Source organism: Cebidichthys violaceus, unplaced genomic scaffold (assembly GCF_023349555.1).
Source record: "Cebidichthys violaceus isolate CVI_PGR_0920_01 unplaced genomic scaffold, fCebVio1.0.p SCAF_32, whole genome shotgun sequence".
In the NCBI taxonomy this organism is placed as follows: domain Eukaryota; kingdom Metazoa; phylum Chordata; class Actinopteri; order Perciformes; family Stichaeidae; genus Cebidichthys; species Cebidichthys violaceus.
Genome location: NW_027176506.1, coordinates 2,377,908 through 2,398,338, shown reverse-complemented (window position 1 = coordinate 2,398,338; position 20,431 = coordinate 2,377,908). Strand labels below are relative to the sequence as shown.

At 43.4% G+C, this 20,431-nt stretch overlaps 1 protein-coding gene across 10 annotated transcripts in view; it reads left to right on the top strand.

The window, feature by feature from the left end:
• Window positions 1–20,431, top strand: part of rbfox1 (RNA binding fox-1 homolog 1) — a 130,996-nt gene that overhangs the window by 43,191 nt on the left and 67,374 nt on the right. Inside the window, exon 1 of one of the 10 annotated variants that reach the window (XM_068724781.1) lies at window positions 2,334–2,395. The exons of the other annotated variants lie outside the window; for them this stretch is intronic. Coding sequence (XP_068580882.1) covers window positions 2,336–2,395 — 60 coding nt within the window. The 5' untranslated portion in view covers window positions 2,334–2,335. Of the gene's footprint in view, window positions 1–2,333; window positions 2,396–20,431 lie in introns of those variants that run through there. 10 annotated transcript variants of the gene reach the window in all.

The following is a 20,431-nucleotide window of genomic DNA, read 5'->3' as shown; positions in this document are numbered from 1 at the left end:
GGGAATGTGAGGTCCTTGGCCAATAAGAAGGATGAGCTCGGCGAATGTAGCATCATGTGTTTCACTGAGACGTGGCTGCACTCACATTTCCCGGACTACAGTGTGGCCGTACCCGGCTTCAGGACTGGTCGGGCGGACAGGGACGTTGTACAGAGCGGTAAGAGGAAAGATGGTGGGATTGCAATGTATGTGAATGAGAGGTGGTGCAATCCCGGCCATGTGTGTGCGAAGGAATGTTTCTGTAGACCGGACATTGAACTTAAAGCCATGGTAGTATGTTAACTGCCCCACATGGAACAATAAAACTCTGGACCTTCTGAATGCTAAAACCAAGGACGCAGCCTTCAGGTCTGGGGACAGGGACGAGCTCGGGAGAGTACAGAGCAACCTGAAGGTGAAGTTCAGGGAGTGCAAGGACTCCTACAGGAGGAAGCTGGAGGCCAAACTCGAGCAGAACAACCTGAAGGAGGTGTGGACCGGGATGAAGCAGATAACTGGCTTCAAGGTTGGAGGGAGACAACCAGGGGGCTCCCTGGAGAGGGCAAACAAGCTAAACTGTTTCTTCAACAGGTTTAGTTCACAGCCCTCATCTGTTTCCTCCTCGACCCTCTGCAATTTGCATACCAGCCTCATGTGGGAGTGGACGACGCCATCATCTACCTGCTGCAACGAGCTCAGTCGCACCTGGATGGAACCGGTGGCTCTGTGAGAATCACTTTCTTTGACTTCTCCAGTGCATTCAACACCATCCAACCACTGCTGCTGAGTGAGAAGCTGCGGGTGGTGGGGGTTAACGCGTCCACCGTCTCCTGGATCACTGACTACCTCACAGGCAGACCACAGTTTGTCCGACTGGGCCGTGTGCTGTCTGACACGGTGGTCAGTGATACTGGAGCCCCAAAGGGAACTGTTCTGTCTCCCTTCCTGTTCACCTTATACACCACTGACTTCCAGTACAACTTAGGGTCATGCCATCCGCAGAAGTTCTCTGATGACTCTGGTCGACTTCAGGAGGAAGACGACGGCTCCACAGCCGCTGAGAGTTCTGGGAGAGGACGAGTACATGGTGGCGGAGTACAAGTACCTGGGTGTCTCCATCGACAACAGACTGAACTGGAAGGCCAACATCAACACTGTGTACAAGAAGGGGATGAGTCAACTCTTTTTCTTGAGGAAACTTGGATCCTTCAACGTGTGCAGCAAGATGTTGGAGATGTTCTACCAGTCTGTTGTGGCCAGTGCACTTTACTTCACCGTAGTCTGCTGGGGGAGCAGCATTGGAGCAGGAGACACCAACAGACTTAACAAACTGGTTAAGAAGGCCGGCTCCATCATCGTCTGCAAACTGGACAGTCTGGAACAGGTGGTGGAGAGGAGGACACTGAAGAAACTATCATCCATAATGGATAACCTGGACCACCCTCTCCACCACCTACTGCAGGGACAGACTGATCCAGCTCTGCTGTCACAACGACAGATACAGGAGATCATTCCTGCCCACTGCAATAAGACTTTACAATTAATCACCTCTGGTCAAATCAATCCCACAACTATAACACTGTTGTTTCACCGTTACACTGTTATTGTTTGTTTGTTAAATCTTTGCACTATTGTTTAGTTAGTTAATTTAATATTATTCTATTTTATTGTAAATATTGTGCATTTTTATATTTCATATTTTTTACTCTGTTATTTGTATTGCTTTGCTTTACCTGTACCTATAAATGCTGCTGTAGCAAAAAAAAATCTCCCTTTTGGGGATTAATAAAGTACCTATCTAATCTAATCTAGAGCACCAAATGTGGATTAATCTGTCGCTAAAAATAGTCCCATAGTGGCAGTAAGGTTTGATAAAAACTACAGTGATCAGCTGCTTTAGGATTCTTTTCATTTAACATTTTCATCTTGAGTAGGAAGCTGAGAGCCACAGAGTCAGGAAGTCAGACGGTATTGACAGACAGACAGCACATTGTTGGTTCAGGTCTTTTCATGGGATTTAGTGAGCTTTTACTAAATCAAAAAATAGAATAAAAGAATGTCTGACTGATCCCCTGAGTCCCTGACTGTCCACACCAACTACCTCAAAGACGAAGCAGGCTGGGAAAAGCCTCACTCAGCACTGAAGGGAAACTATAGCCAACAATAGATCTTTGAAAAGCTTTAGTTCCCGTGAAGCAGACGACCACTCTAAAATCTAACATCTGTGTTTTTGTGCTTGGACATTCACATCATCTACATCATCCACATGCTACCTGAATGTCATAACGGTTGAAGTGAATGTTACATTCAAGAGCGTGTTGTTGTTGGTGAAAAAGAGCAGGACTGTGAAGGATTAATGCTGAGTGTATTTGTTTCCTCCCTGCTGGACATCATGGACACATTGTGCTTCATAAAGGTAAGAGCAGAAACATGTGTACTTCCCTCGTCCCTCTGTGTGTCTCACATCACCACTGGGCTTTCCTTTTGTCTGATGTATTGATTGTGTGACTGGTTCCTGATACACTATCAGACTGACTAACCCTAACCCTGAGTTAGAAAATAACCCCTCTCAACTCTGGAGAACTCCATCTTTCTGTTTATAATTCTGAGTGTGTGACGGGTGACCGTGGCTAAGTGGAGAGCAGGGCCACCTTTCAATCAGAGAGTCGGTGGTTCGATCCCCGCCTCCAGCTAGTCTCATGTCAATGTGTCCTTGAGCAAGACACTTAACCCCAAAATGTCTCCTGTAGCTGTGTCTGCGGTGCATAGATACTGAATTGATAAAAGCGTCTGCTACTGTAATGTGTGTGTGATTTATATATAGTAAATGTGATTATTATTGTTTTAGGATAGCAGAGGATACGTGAGTATGTCTCCCAAAGAAAGGTCGCAGGTTTGAGAACCAGCAGTATCAATTGCCACTGCTGAGGTACCCTTGAGCAAGACCCTTTAACCCCCAAATGCTCCTGTGGCCCACAGATCAGACTCTGGTTCTACTGGGCAGCCTCCAGATGTGATATGTGCTACACTCAACAGATTTTGGGGGAAACGTAACGTACGTGGATCAACATAATGAGGAAACGTTAACATGTCTGGAAATTGCAAAAATATTGATACTAAATGCATCTACACATAAAATCCTCTGCACTCATATATTTTGGGATGCCACTTTTACTGTGGAAAACACAACACAAGCGACATGAACAAGGACAGTAGCACTCTGTAGGTCCTCCTCATCCCAGTACCTCACTGCGTTTAGGTGCATTAGAAAGCTCTGAAGACTGCCGATAGAATTATCTTTTCAACATGAATTACTCGTATAGTTATGAAGGTTGAATTTGGACAACTTTATTGTTAAAATACTTTGGAATGAAACATAGTTTCAGAATGTAAAGGTAACTACAAAATAAATGGTGGTGTTGGCTAACGTGTCCCACAGCAGCCGCAGAAAACTTCCTGCAGGGTGCAGACGTCAGCAGATGACAATTATCTTGAAATGGCATTAATAGGGCGACAGATTGATCGGCCTATCACTAGTCATTACTAGACACCGGCTTCAATGTCTGGAGTAGTACCTCTGTCAGAACAAATGATCTTTTCTCCTATTTCATCAAGTGACAGAGCACGATACGACCGAGACTGATAGAGGAGAAGGATTGCAATGTAATATCATATCATGGAGGGCTGGGAAACTAGTACAGCACATTTACCACACCTCCAATGTAGTAACATACTGACGGACTTGTGAACGCTCCTCAGCGTCACGTTAAACAAAATGGAAAGTGACAGATTCCCTGAAGGATAATGTGACCAGTAGAGGCTGATGTTACACATGACACACACACACTCACATACACACTCATGCACACACACACACATTCACATACACACTGCATGTTTTACAGCGCGGGTGATCCACTGCGGGACAAGTCACATGTGCGTAATACATAATATAATATAAAAACAATATAAACAACTGACAGGTGTTATGTCCGTTTACGATTGTTAAATCTCTCTATAGTTAAATCTGGAGTAGAATTCAGTACTGCAGTGAAGTGGCTCTAAAGCGTCCACATCATCGCAATAAACGACACATGAAGCACGAAGCAGAAATGAAACATGTTTTATACAGAAGAATCTGTGGCGTCTATTTGAAGCTCCATCCGCAGCCTGTTACTGAATTTTGACATTTTGACATTAAAACGCTCTGGAGTGTTTTGGAAATGTTTGGACCACAAGTCTGAAACAATCCTACAGCCTCCACTGGAATCTAATTTACAAAGTATAATACTAATACAATGACTGACACTGTGCAGAAATACTGGCTTTTACACAATTCATAGAATTTGAATGAAAAAACAATTTGCTTTAGACCTAGAAAATAAGGCAAACTGTATTACCATGTTTTAAACACACATAATAGACAGGACAGAGGACAGAGAGACAGAGGACAGGAAGACATGAGGACAGGAAGACAGAGGACAGGAAGACAGGGGACAGGAGGGCAGAGAACAGTCCCTTGCCGCGGGGAGAGAGGGTGCAGCCAGCCACCTTCGCCCCGAGCCTTTCCAAGTCAGCGCAGAGGACAGGTCCCACGAGGATCCTCCCGCACCAGGCCGCCGTCCCTGTCCCGCCGAGTTGAATCCCCCACGCAGACTGCGCGGACCCCACCCGTTTACCTCTCAACGGTTTCACACCCTCTTGAACTCTCTCTTCAAAGTTCTTTTCAACTTTCCCTTAAGGTACTTGTCGACTATTGGTCTTGTGCTGGTATTTAGCCTTAGATAGAGTTTACCACCCATTTTGGGCTGCATTCCCAAAAAAAAAAACGACTCCAAGAAGACCGGACCCTGGAGCGACGAGGGCCGTCAACGGTCTCACACCGTCCACGGGCTGAGCCTCGATCAGAAGGACTCAGGACCCCGAGCGACACCGGGCAAGCGGTCTTCCATACGCCACATTTCCCCAATCCGCCCGTCGGACGGAGATTCGGCGCTGGGCTCTTCCCTCTTCGCTCGCCGCTACTGAGGGAATCCTGGTTAGTTTCTTTTATATATAGTAATATATAATATAGTAATATGCTTAAATTCAGCGGGTTGTCTCGTCTGATCTGAGGTTGTAGTAGAATTGCTATTACGCACGCGTAAGGCGGTCAACACAGAGACGAGGTGTCCACCGGCAGCTGCCCTGACTCATGCGGGCCCGACTTGCCCCCCACCCCGCCCCCGTGGATTCAAAATGTTTGTTACATAACAAAAGTACAGCAAAATAAATCAACAATGAGTTTTGGTTTCAGTGTCCTGAATGTAAGTCCTGTCTTTGTTTGACCCATCCATGTAACTACACACTGCTGGCGCTGTAGAGGGGCTGGAGCACGCGCACACACACACACACACACACACACACACACACACACACACACACACACACACACACAGTCAACTTATTGCTGTATTAGCTCCTCCTGCAGCCCATACGGGACGTCTGCTCTGGAAACGTGACCATTTGCGGGGGGGGGGTTATTGCATGCAGATGCTGGACTTAATGACTGCTAATTGGAGAAGCCTGAGAGTTCTTCTTGTTGGTGTTTCTGGCCGCTTGCTTCCATTGATGACTGGCTCTAATGATGATAATGACATTTGCATTGTAAATGCACCTCTTCAGCAAACAACAACAGCACAGATCATGTGGATAATTGGTATAGTTTTAATAATATGATGGTGTGATTTATCCTACTGGGGTAAATAGACTGCACATCACATATTGGTTATTGGAGGTATAGTATAATAAACTATATGCTTCTGTGTCACCCATTAGAATAAAACTCACTCACAAACGACTTCCCTTAAGCCTTTTATTCAGTCCACCCTTATTTCCCTAAAATAGCTTTGAATAAAAACTACAACTGATTGTTCATTGGGTTGTACTTTTGTAGCTCTGGCCATCAGCTATATCTGTCATGACAACGTTGTACTCATCAAAGTAATAGCAACATGCTCAAATAAGGTCCAACAGGTTGTACCGCTGATCTATTTCAAAGGTAGGACTGAAGGTCAGCACATCTTTGGTTGGTTGTGTTTCTTCCCTCGTTGGATGTATTTTAGCGATGTTTCATTTCACGCTGTAACGTAACAGATCAAGTTCTCACTCACAATTCATCAACTACCACAGCTTGGTCAGCGCCCGACACACCGAGACACCCTTTAGAGTCTGTGTGAGACACACTGGGCTAACTAACGCAGACACGTATAACAAGCTGAAAAGCTGACGCTTGAAAAGTATTCAAACAAAAAAGGCTCAACTATTTGATTGAATTGAGACAATTATAGATGTGTTACGCGTCAAGTTATACAAACACTGCTGTGGAAAGGAAGCTCTGAGTTGTGTTCTACTCCACTCGTAGAAGAAGAATGGAGGGAAACACTTCAACAGCTTCCCAATTCTCTCCAAAAGAAGATTGACAAGCTATAACGATGCATGGAAACACCAGACGCAAATGAACCACTTGGTTATTTGGCAGTATCGTAGCAACATGAGAAAAACGGCCCAATCAGATCCGAGTATGTAAATAACATGCTCAACAAAAATACACTCCCACCTGTTTGTGCATCTCACACTGTTCTCCATTCTTCAGTAGTATTTTGTAATTTTTTTTACTTCTATCTACTTCTGTACTGTTCTGTACTCTTTTTTTAGTCTCCCGATCACTCAAAGCTCTTTAACTCTACATGTCATCATTCACCCATTCATAGACTGATGGGGCTACCGTGTAAGGTGAGGTGGGTGCTCACCTTACATAAAAAAAAATATGACAGAGTAATAAAGTAGTCTTTAATAATGAAAGGTCGTGCTTGACACTTACGATATTCTCTAAGATCTTCCTCTATAAACTCAAACAGACACATTTCGTGGAAAGTTTTAGAAGTTTTATTTTTCAGACTTTTCACAACGCTGCAGGTCTTGCTCTATATCTCTCTCTCTCACACATCAAATTTACCTTAAAATCAACATAATGGTTTACTAGATGTGGGTCCATAAATGTGGTCAACGTTCCCTCTCGGTTTCGTCGTTGTCTGTTCTCACTCGTAGCTCTGCTGAAGTCTCTGTCCTACTGGAGAACAGTAGGTTCCTTTATAGTTTATGTGTGTGAACTTCACAATAGTTGTGCAGAACAAAATAAGTATTATTAAGTATAGGAAAGTTCTCCGTTTTGTGTCCATCACCCTCCCTAAAGCCGCTAACCATGACTTCAGACGTCCGCTCCGTAGGTCTGATGCTGGACACACCACTCGCTAATCGTTCCAATAACAGCTGCTTCCTCCGTAATAATGCAGACTGACCTAGTAAAGACAACAAGGTCAGCAACACCTGTAATCAGTTTTCCATGTTAAATTAACCTGGTAGTCGATCGGTAATCAAGGCTGTTGTTTATGATTTTCGGTAAACGGTGATAGGGGTGTGTCGACACGTCGTGACTGCTAAGAACCAATCATGCAGTGAATGCGGGTGTGGGTGTCATCTATTCTAAACTTATGCGTTTGCGATCGTCCACACGAAGAGGCAAACCCGGAGTTTTCAAACTCCACCATTTTTGGTGCTTGAAATCTGCTTGAGTAGTGTGTACGCTCAGTGTAAACGTAGCAAAACATATACGTTTTCAAATGGATGTGTGGACATGGCCTGAGCCACAGTCGCTACAAGTCATAAAGGGTTAACAGTACAAAGGCCACAGCACTCAACAACCACGCACACACACACACACACACACACACACACACATGCATGAGAGCTGCTGCTGTGGAGAGAAAAGCCTGTTTTTGTAGATTATGGAAATGACTGCATGGAGATGAAGTCTCTGTGTTTGTGTGCGTAGGTGTGTGTGTGTGTGTGTGTGTATGTGTGTGTATGTGTGTGTGTGTGTGTGTTGCTGCTGCAGACAAGCTGTGGTGTGTTGACAAAGCAGTTCCCAATGAACCAAGTCCCTGGTTACACAGTGGCTAGCTGACTGTGTGCCAGAATGTCAGCTTTCTTTGTGTGTGTGTGTGTGTGTGTGTGTGTGTGTGTGTTTATTTTAGCTCAAAAACAGTGTGTGTCAGTGCATGTGAACAAATACATATGTTCCTGGTTGCTTGCATATGTATCTCCGCCTGTTTGTATGAGTGTGTACATTGTGTGCGTGTCGTGTTAAGATAATAAAAACAGCAGATCAAGGCATCGCAGAATGTCAAAATGAAGCAATACAGTTATCTCTGTGTGTGTGTGTGTGTGTGTGTGTGTGTGTGTGTGTGTGTGTGTGTGTATGTATGTATAGCATGGATTATGTATAAAGGAGAATGCAAATCATGCAATTACAAGCCCCAAAGCCAAGTATTAGAATTAATGCCTGCAGCAGATGTGATGGAAATGAAGTCAATTTCTGATGTAGAATTAGCATATTGTACTGTAGGACAACCCCCAACACACACACACACACACACACACACACACACACACACACACACACACTCACACAAAGAGTGTGTATTGTCCCCTAATCACCTTCATCACATTTTACAGTGATTTATTCACAGATTATAGGCCTTTGCTTTTTAACTGAGTGAATGTGTGTGTGTGTGTGTGTGTGTGTGTGTGTGTAGGTGTGTATGCGTGTGTATTATCAAGTGTTAAAATGTACTCTCTGTGTTTTAAGGATTGGCTCCATGCCAGCAGCCCCTAAAGGTTACACAGTTTACTAAACCCCACACGACTGTGTGAGAGGAACCCGGCTGTAGAGAGAGTACAGTGTGGAGTTTATCCTGAAGGTGGCAGTAAAGGAAAAGCAAAGTGGTCATTATATTGAAACAAGAAACCTTTCTGGTGCGGGTCATCATAAGGATTGGGATTCAGATTCAGAACAACCTTGGGGACTAGAAACAAACAAGCAAATTCATCAGCATCTTTCATACAACTACTGCTGTGGCAGATTCTCTGAATGCTAGCAGGACGGGGTGCATGCTAGAGGCTCGCAGGACGGGGTGCAGGCTGGATGCTAGCAGTGTGGGGTGCAGGCTGGATGCTAGCAGTATGGGGTGCAGGCTGGATGCTAGCAGGATGGGGTGCAGGCTGGATGCTAGCAGGATGGGGTGCAGGCTGGATGCTAGCAGGATGGGGTGCAGGCTGGATGCTAGCAGTATGGGGTGCAGGCTGGATGCTAGCAGGATGGGGTGCAGGCTGGATGCTAGCAGGATGGGGTGCAGGCTGGATGCTAGCAGGATGGGGTGCAGGCTGGATGCTAGCAGGATGGGGTGCAGGCTGGATGCTAGCAGGATGGGGTGCAGGCTGGATGCTAGCAGGATGGGGTGCAGGCTGGATGCTAGCAGGATGGGGTGCAGGCTGGATGCTAGCAGGATGGGGTGCAGGCTGGATGCTAGCAGGATGGGGTGCAGGCTGGATGCTAGCAGGATGGGGTGCAGACTGGAGGCTAGCAGGATGGGGTGCAGGCTGGAGGCTAGCAGGATGGGGTGCAGGCTGGAGGCTAGCAGGGTGGGGTGCAGGCTGGAGGCTAGCAGGATGGGGTGCAGGCTGGAGGCTAGCAGGATGGGGTGCAGGCTGGATGCTAGCAGGATGGGGTGCAGGCTGGATGCTAGCAGGATGGGGTGCAGGATGGGGTGCAGGATGGGGTGCATGCTGGATGCTAGCAGGATGGGGTGCAGGCTGGAGGCTAGCAGGATGGGGTGCAGGCTGGAGGCTAGCAGGATGGGGTGCAGGCTGGATGCTAGCAGGATGGGGTGCAGGATAGGGTGCAGGCTGGATGCTAGCAGGATGGGGTGCAGGCTGGAGGCTAGCAGGATGGGGTGCAAGCTGGAGGCTAGCAGGATGGGGTGCAGGCTGGAGGCTAGCAGGATGGGGTGCAGGCTGGATGCTAGCAGGATGGGGTGCAGGCTGGATGCTAGCAGGATGGGGTGCAGGCTGGATGCTAGCAGGATGGGGTGCAGGCTGGATGCTAGCAAGATGGGGTGCAGGCTGGATGGGGTGCAGGATGGGGTGCAGGCTGGATGCTAGCAGGATGGGGTGCAGGCTGGAGGCTAGCAGGATGGGGTGCAGGCTGGATGCTAGCAGGATGGGGTGCAGGCTGGATGCTAGCAGGATGGGATGCAGGCTGGAGGCTAGCAGGATGGGGTGCAGGCTGGATGCTAGCAGGATGGGGTGCAGGCTGGATGCTAGCAGGATGGGGTGCAGGCTGGATGCTAGCAGGATGGGGTGCAGGCTGGATGCTAGCAGGACGGGGTGCAAGCTGGAGGCTAGCAGGATGGGGTGCAGGCTGGAGGCTAGCAGGATGGGGTGCAGGATGGGGTGCAGGCTGAAGTGGATAGTTCAACAAAAAGAGACTCAGTAGAAAACAAAACAAAAACAAAACAAGTAATCAAACAGTAAAGGTATAATGAATAAGTAAACAACTGAAACATCCGTACCATCGAGGTGTTTGGACTTCTGCGACCGAGGTCAGAATAGACTCGCGCTTGTGTGTAGTTCTTATTTGATCAGTATGGAAAAGAAAGAAGTTTCCCTGTTTTATGTCGGAGGGAAAGTTGACAAACACTATTGTAATTCAGTTAGCAAAGACTTTAGATCTGTCAGCTATTAATTAGCGGCTGTAACAAACTTGAGGCAGGTTTGTTTGCTCAATACAGTTTTTTCTGTTGCCTCTGTGTTGTTTCCTTTTGAGCAGTTGAATTGTCTAGTGTAGGGCCACAATGTATTTCTCTTAGATTCTGTACTAACAGATTATCATGAACATTATCATGAACATTAAACACTTTCCTTCCGTTTGCAGAGGTTTGGGTCATTGCATGAATTCTGTTGCTTATATTAAGCTTAAAGGTGAATCATTATGACAGTAGTTCTGTATCTACTTGAACATGAAAATGCTAATGCAGAGGACTTTAAGACCTCCACTTTTTTTTTAGAATCAAAACTAGCTACTAGTAGCATATTAGTGGGTAAACATAAAAGAGTATCAGATGTATCAGCATATGCTGCCCTATGAAATTGCAATGGCCTATTTTTCAGTGTGTGCTGTGAGTTCTGTGGGTTGGATAAAGAACATGTTCTGTAGTGTACCCTCTGAAAAACAACTAGTGTAGTGAACACATATATAAATACACTTAGCTCGCAAATCCATTACGTTCCTGTAAGCCCATTTGTTGACTTCCCCCACATTCCCTGATTTCCCCACACTGGGTGGCTGGTCCAGGAAGTCCTGTTCAAGTATTCGCTGCAAGTCTTTCTGCTCAACTCCTTCTCTCATAGTTGTTTGATTTGTGTATTTTTATTCTCCTGCTGCCTCTCACCCACCCACACACACACACACACACACACACACACACACACACACACACACGCACACGCACAAGAATTAGGTTTTGGATTAGTTTAAAGCAATGACCATGATGCTTTTGAGCATGGCGGGTGAAAGCTTATCTCCATGTTTCCTTGGAAACGTAAGAAAATGTTTGATATGTCCTTGGAGAACCTGTAATGCATGCGTGTGTGTGTGTGTGTGTGTGTGTGTGTGTGTGTGTGTGTGTGTGTGTGTGTGTGTGCCTTGTGTTTATGGACATGCATTGATATTGTATGTATCTGTCAGATGTACTTGGAGGGGTGAGGTATATTTGTAGATGTGTACAGTAGATCTATTCTGTTACATATTAATACTCATCCATAATACACCACTATGATAACTCACAAATCACAGACTAACCCCAGTGACATCCTCCATCTCTGAACAGTCCAACCTTGAAGTCCATGTTTTTGTCTGCCACAGTATACAGATCTACACTTATTCTATATTTCTTGGTTTCATAATGGGGTCCTCTTATAGTGCATTATTCAGTAAGCATTTGTGACTTTATGTGGGTGCATAATGGAATGTGTTTAAAAGTGCTAATTGAGTGCCTCTCATAGTTAACAATTCAGTACATTCACAATCTAAAGCCAACTGCAAGGTCAACTAGGCTACACAGCAAACTAGTTAACAGTGTCAGTGCTGCACCGCTAGTTTGCCCCAGACCACTTTTGTCACTTATGTACTTCAAGCGAGTAGCCATTGGATTGGTGGACGAGGCCGGGGACAAGACCCAATAGAGAGAGTCTGGGGATGACGGGCCAATCGATGGAGTGGACTCCACAGAGAGGCGGACCAATCTGAGGAGGAAGTTTTGTGTTCTATCTCTAGGTTAACCGCTTGTGCCAACAGTGACCAATGCAGGAGTCTTTGCTTGTGGTTGCACATGCATGAAAGAAAAATGAGAGGGTTGTGGTCCATGTGCAGTACGTGGGATAAACATTCAGATCTGATCTACACTTCAAAGTTCCTGAAAAACAACAGCGTCGCTCGAGTCTCGTCCTCAACAGTAGAATATCTGACCTAGTGCTTGTTAAATTTACAGGTGAAATAACTCAAATATCCTCATACAACGGTTTTTATGGTACCTTTTGTGTGTTTTCCTGTGAATGTCCAGCAAAACATGTTGATTTCCGTACATTACATGCAGACAACTTGATTACGTTTAGGGAACAAAACTACTTAACAAGGTGCAGGAAACGATTGTGTTTTGGTATGAAATCACTACAGAAGTGGGGTCACTTATGTATAGAGGTTACGTGACTATGCTAAATATAGTTCATAAAGTCATTAGAGATGAACTGGAGGCTGACATTTGGGGGACAATCTACATTCCACATTGGGACAAATGGGATTGTTGAGAGAGTGGACAATGCTGGAAACATTTCGGCAACAGCTCCAGTAGGAAGAACCATCTCAGGGCTCGGCGAGTGGTGGCATCATCACGTTCAATTTGTCTCCCTGAATAGGACATTGTCCCCTTCCCAAATTCCCACTGTGTTGAGAGTAAGAGAATCTTCAGTGATACGGCTGAACACCTCAGTTCAAAGTTGTATGTATTCAGACCAAGTGAGATTATAAATGATTAAGTCATCTAAACAGGCATAGCAGTTTGTCATGCAAGCTGAGTGAGCATTTACTAGCTACTTAGACGTTGCTGGCACATTATACGTGCCACACACCATAACCGTATATACTAGAGGAAATGATCACAAAGGCACAAAGTCTCTGACAGAGGGACCTGCCATGAACCTGAAAGCAGATCTAGTTTGTTTTTAAACAATTAGCAGTTCCTAGACTACCAACGTAGTCTTTTTTCATTCACGGTAATGGGAACGAATCAGGTACCGCAGGGAAACTAGATGATCCATTTGACTTGGCGTCTAGCAGACGAGGATGACTCTTAACGGGTCTAGAACTAGGTTTCAAATGATCTTTTTTATATGATTGACGTGGTAGGGATGCTGCTTTGCAGTTTGGCATTCTTTAAATGAATGTGATGTTTGAGTATTGTAGTTTTTGTGGGAACATCTCACACAATTTGGGGACGTTTGGCAGCAAACCTGACTGATAGATAAGTTGAGTTGGCAGTACTTCCAGCTTGTCTGAATTGCAGCTTATACTCCTAACAAAACACACAAAAAAAAAGTCTGTTACAGTTGGCAGTGCAAGTCTGTTTACATGCTGGCTGAGTTGTCAAACACACACAGAGAAACACAACAGAAATCAGTTTGACTGCAATAAAGAGTGCCAGTCTGCGGGACTGGAGAATGAATTAGTGCTAAGATGAAGTCCTTGGCGGGTGAAAAACCTCAGTAAAATACCATGGGCATTCAGTCTCAAAGACACATAACACAACCCGGAGAGGCTATTGTCCAAAGTGTGTGTGGGAGTGTTCAGACTCATCTGCATGGCGCTTGTTGCAGTCTTCATGCTTCATTGGGGACTTCATGGCAGGGCTCAGTGTTCAACCATTCTGATCCATCTGAGATGAACTGAGGAAAGAGGAAAATGTGTCGACCATGAGTGGTCAATACCGCCTAACTGTTTATATAGTGTTACTCATACTAGACTGAGAAAATGGCTCAATATAAATATCTAGTGTGGGTTGCAAAAGCCATGATAGTTCACATGTTGTGTTTGAATATGGGTGTGTACCGCTTTCATTCTTTTATCCACGGAGTTTGGGGGCGCTGTGCTACTGCCGTGCCTGCCGTTACTAAGCATGGTGATGATACATTTGCTGTAATTGAGCCTCAATGCCTAAACTCAACAAAGTTAAAACAAAAGATGTCCAGCAAATAAATGGATTTCCAGCACTGTACATTTGTTGTCATCTTTGACTTGTCAACCAGATGTTATGACATCATTGGACAGATTGTGAAGCTCTGCGTAGTTCTGCACTTAAATGATTAACTTCTTCATATTTTTAACAGTAGGCTATTATTTACAGGGGGAAAAAAGAATAGATGTGATTGGTTGTTCCTTGTCACATGACATGTTGCAGCCTCCACTCCTGCTTTTGAGTGCAGCTCCCATCCGTCTACATTGACGCGACGTGAACAAACCCTTAATCCAGTTACAAAGCTGCTCTGTAGCTCCATGTTTAAACAATAGTAAAGACCAGGAGCTGCTTACACTAAGCACCTTCAGTTTGAGTTAAGATTTCCTTCGGCTGCACAAAACACCCTGAAACATGTTCACTTGGGTATTTAAGGTTTTCTCTTTTTCTTGTTTATACTTGAGGAATCCCTTAACGGCCCTAACCAAAGTAAGGAAAAAAAGTTAAGGTAGCTATCTGAACCGCAATATGGCTGATTTTATTGCGATAAATTACGGAAATAAACGCATCCCAAGAAGAATGCGAGAACCCAAGGCTTTTGTTTCCACTGCACCCCCTTTCTTTAGGAGCCGGTGCATCCTGCATGGCAGGATCATCATCAACATTTATAATATATATAAAAATGTAAATATACATCTATTCAGCGATCTATGTATATTGATTTATATATATATACAGTTGTGGTCAAAAGTTTACATACACTTGTAAAGAACATAATGTCATGGCTCTCTTGAGTTTCCAGTTATTTCTACAACTCTGATTTTTCTCTGATAGAGTGATTGGAACAGATACTTCTTTGTCACAAAAAACATTCATGAAGTTTGGTTCTTTCATGACTTTATTATGGGTTAACAGAAAAAGTGATCAAATCTGCTGGGTCAAAAATATACATACAGCAACATGAATTAGCAATTTTGGTGACTTAGAAAGTTGTGTCAATGAAATGAGCTTCATAGCATGGCCTCTTAACTTCTTGTGAGTGATTATGAGTGACTACAGCTGGTGACTTCTCTGAGGCCATTTAAATAGGGCTCATTGGATACAAACGCCCACAAACGCTACAATGGGAAAGTCAAAGAAGCTCAGCATGGATCTGAAAAAGCGAATCATTGACTTTAACAAGTCAGGAAAGTCACTTGGAGCCATTTCAAAGCAGCTGCAGGTCCCAAGAGCAACAGTGCAAACAATTGTTGGTAAGTATAAAGTGCATGGCACTGTTTTGTCACTGCCACGTTCGGGAAGAAAATGCAAGCTATCACCTGCTGCTGAGAGAAAATTGGTCAGGAGGGTGAAGAGTCAACCGAGAACCACCAAAAAGCAGATCTGCCAAGAATTAGAAGCTGCTGGAACACAGGTGTCAGTGTCCACAGTCAAGCGTGTTTTGCATCTCCATGGACTGAGAGGCTGCCGTGCAAGAAGGAAGCCCTTGCTCCAAAAGCGGCACCTTAAGGCTCGACTGAAGTTTGCTGCTGATCACATGGACAAAGATAAGACCTTCTGGAGGAAAGTTCTGTGGTCAGACGAAACAAAAATCGAGCTGTTTGGCCACAATGCCCAGCAATATGTTTGGAGGAGAAAAGGTGAGGCCTTTAACCCCAAGAACACCATGCCTACCGTCAAGCACGGTGGTGGTAGTATTATGCTGTGGGGCTGTTTTGCTGCCAATGGAACTGGTGCTTTACAGAGAGTAAATGGGATAATGAAGAAGGAGGATTACCTTCAAATTCTTCAAGATAACCTAAAATCATCAGCCCGAAGGTTGGGTCTTGGGCGCAGTTGGGTGTTCCAACAGGTCAATGACCCCAAACACACATCAAAAGTGGTAATGGAATGGCTAAATCAGGCTAGAATTAGGGTTTTAGAATGGCCTTCCCAAAGTCCTGACTTAAATCCCATTGAGAACATGTGGACACTGCTGAAGGAACAAGTCCATGTCAGAAAGCCATCAAATTTAACTGAACTGCACCAATTCTGTCAAGAGGAGTGGTCAAAGATTCAACGAGAAGCTTGCCAGAAGCTTGTGGATGGCTACCAAAAGCACCTAATTGAAGTGAAAATGGCCAAGGGACATGTAACCAAATATTAGCACTGCTGTATGTATATTTTTGACCCAGCAGATTTGATCACTTTTTCTGTTAACCCATAATAAAGTCATGAAAGAACCAAACTTCATGAATGTTTTTTGTGACAAAGAAGTATCTGTTCCAATCACTCTATCAGAGAAAAATCAGAGTTGTACAAATAACGGGGAAACTCAAGAGAGCCATGACATTATGTTCTTTACAAGTGTATGTAAACTTTTGACCACAACTGTACATAAAAAATGTTTTTCAAAATACTCATATCTACCACACTTCTGTCCATCTGTTGTTCTCCCTAAGGTCTCTTCCTCTTTTCTCCTCCCCATTAAGGTTTTTTTGAGGAGTTTTTCCTGTTCCGATGTGAGGGTCAAAGGTCAGAGGATGTCGCATGTGTACAGATTGTAAAGCCCTCTGAGGAGAATTTGTGATTTGTAATTTTGGGCTATACAAAATGAATTGAATTGAGTTGAATTGTTATTTGGACATATCTCTGAATGACGTAGTCTTTTTAAAGTGATGGGAATTAAAATATTACTTGAAAGAAATTGTAATCATAAAAGACAAAATGTTATCGCTTTAGCAATAACATATATGTATAGATATATTTTGTATTGGTTCATTTGGAAGGGAAAGTGCACATTAATAAAATATTCCTGTAAATGCGCCAGAGTTAGCCAAGAGGCTATTGTTCATCTGTAGTCCCAGGGCAGATGTTACAAAGTCACCCTAAAAACAGAATATAAGATTAAAATTACCAAGTTATGCATATTTTTCCCATTACAAAGGATGCAGAAACAATGAAAGAAGAGATAATATTAATATTGGTAGACACATTATTCAGGACACTCTTATACTACATTACCAAGTGCTAACAAGACGTGCAACGCAGAGGCTCACAAAACAGCACACACAAAGCCAATAAATAAGGGATAATAATGTTAAATAGAAACATGGACTCGAGATAAGATTGTGTGGCATTGTTAGACACTAAAAACATGTCAGAAGCACAAAACATACAAGCATGCAGAGTAAATAAACTATATAAATCAATCTGACACAGCTAAACAACAATAAGAGACATGCGTGCAGGTAGATGAGGGTCGACTGGCAATTTCAAGACAGACAGACAGACAGGGGACAGCAGACAGACAGGTAACAACAGACAGACACGGGGCAGACAGACAGGCAGGGGACAGCAGACAGACAGGTAACAACAGACAGACACGGGACAGACAGACAGACAGGGGACAGCAGACAGACAGGTCTGCCTCTGTTGACATGTAATCTCGTGTGAACCTAAAATTTAAAAGATTAAATTTGACCCGGTTACAGACTTTTTTCACCTGAGACTTGAAGAATCATTTGGAATCAAAAAGTACTCTGAGATATTTGTATTCAGGTACGACCCGTAGTCTCTCCCCAGATATAAAAACATAAACATTGTTTTGGAGACATTTAGTTGTAAACAGCATTGCTTTAACCATGTTGTTACATGAACCATGGAGTTAGTGAGTTCATTTGCAACTTCTATCATTTTGCTACCATGTAAATAAATTACAGTGTCATCTGCATACATGTGGATGTTGGTGTCAGAACATGCAAATACGATTCAATCCATTTAAGTTTACTTGAAGAGAAATTGTAACTGGGTAACTTGGACAAAATAACTCCTAACAGTGTCAAATGCCTTGTTGAGATCAAGAAATAAAGACAAACACCCTCGCTGTATGTAACAGTATAATGACTTTCAGCTACAACAAAGTGCAAACATTGATCCTGACAACAGAGCAACAGCTGTGCTTGTTAAGCAAATGAACAAATTTTACACACCAGAAAAGAGAACAGTGGCTGTAACAGTGACAGACACCAGTCCTCCAAAGTTACAAAGACACACACACAAAGAAATATAGTGAAGAATTACAAAAATTCTTCTTCTGACACACAAACACACTCATTAAGCCTTTATTATAGCCTGCAGTTCTTGTAGAAAACTTGACTGGATTAATAAAGTTTGACACTGTTGCAGCTGGGAACCTTATTCTAAATGTCATTTCATTTATAACATGGAAATAGCAAAAACTTAAACACACCAGTAACCACGGGTTGCAAATCACCAGGACTGAAATCTGATTTATTTAATGTTGCTTAAGTATGAGAATTGTAGATCATATAATGGGAAACTAAACATGTTGATGTCTCTTTAGAACATAACTGAGTGTTTCCATCCTCTGCTTGGTATCAGGGGCAGAAGTACAGTGCAGTGCCATTTGACCTTTGCAGAAGGAAAGGGCTAAACAAGATGACAGAACTAAAAGAGCTCCAGTCCGAGCTCAAACGATGTGGAAAACATAGAAATAGTACATTTCTGTTTGTTTCATGTCTTAATTTGAGGAAGGTTACAGTCTCCTCATCTCTCCACGTCGGTCGGATGTGTTTCTCTGCAGCTATTTTCTGTCTATCCAGTGGAGCCGAAGCTGCTGTAGATGATCACATTGCATGCTTGTCATGTATGTCATCATTTATTTATTTGTGTTGCAATTTGTTGCATTTTTGTTTTTATCAATACACCAACTTTTCTACCTCAGCCAATTTTTTTGATTACTTTCTAATATTTGTACGAACGGAATTTAGGCAGAAAGTTATATTTACACCATGAAAAGCAGTCAGTCTGTGTATGGACCCATGCTCAGTTTCAGCACTGAGGACAGCGCCACACCAACACACCACAAACAGGCTGTGGCCTCGTGGAGCTGGAACAAATTCTTACGCCAAGTCAAGAAGACAGTTTGTTTACATGGTGTTTCAGCTCTTTTCACTGGTATGGGAAAAAAAAATGGAAGCGAATATCACAAATGTGTATATGGATCAGTGAGCAAACACTGTAAATGATACAACGATCAATGGCTAACACTTGACCGATCAGATTCAACTAAATATAACATTTTGAAATGATTTATTTCAGATCTGGTAAATTAAACATAGAACGTTCCAATACTGAAAACTCTCTTTGCTTAGGCAGAACAAAAGTAAGAGTTTTTAGACACTTTACTGAACCAAGGTCAAATATATTTTACTATGTTTTTAACTTCAAATTAAAAATCAAATCAAAGGTTTTCAAATACTAATCGTTCTCTATCAGTTTCTGCTGATGCTCTCTTTTCTTCTACTAGATGTTTTTGCTCAGTTTGTCCCTCTGCCTGCTGTTCTTCTCTCTTCTGTGCTCCCCAATTGTCATCTACTTAAGCTGGTAAACGCTGTCAGTGTCTGAGCTCTGACTGTAATCACCAGCATCAGGGTATGGGTGCTGAAGAATACAATTTACATCAGATCAGTAAAATCTTCAACTAGCAGCCAGAAACCTGAATTTATCTTAGAGTCCTCTCCCAAGACCGGGGTTGTAAGGGTCACTTTAAAACGTATTCTGACGAAACTACTAATAGTAATAATAATTACCAAAATACACCATAAAGCAGGATATGCTTTGTGGTCGGGGCTACCTTGTGATTGACAGGTATCTACCACGGTGTTGTTGGGAGCCGTCCCATTTTCATCTTACAGTTTCTACCCTCTCACAGTGTGTTTTCACTTCAAGAAAGTTCATTGTAATGAATGTATTGTTCAGCGTTCGGTTGTACTTAGCTCCACCTTCTCTCGTCACTTCCAAAATACCAACAGGGCAGCGGCCAAAAATCCCAAATCTAGGCTCCAAAACTGTAGTCCAATGGGTGATGTAGTACCGTGGTACTGTAGTGCTGTAGTACTTTGTGGGGTGACTACGCCCACTTCTTATATGCAGTACTACTACTTATATACAGACGTCAGAGTGTAGAATATATGCTGGTTTGTTTCGTTAATAAATAAATAAAATCACGACCAGTGAAACTACGTCCCAACGTCCTCCTGTGTCTCTGGCTGCAATATAATAATAATATTAAAACTTCACATGTACTCCCACAGCTAGACGTTAGAGGCCATTGTGTGAGACTTGTGTAATGTGTGCATAGTAGCATATTGTTCTTTACTTTAAATGTATTTTTAAATTGTAGACCTGCTAGTGAAACATATTTTTGATACGTGTCCATAATCTTTCATTCTGTACAGCACACACGTAACAATGTTCTATGTATTCTGTTATTGTCCAAGCCT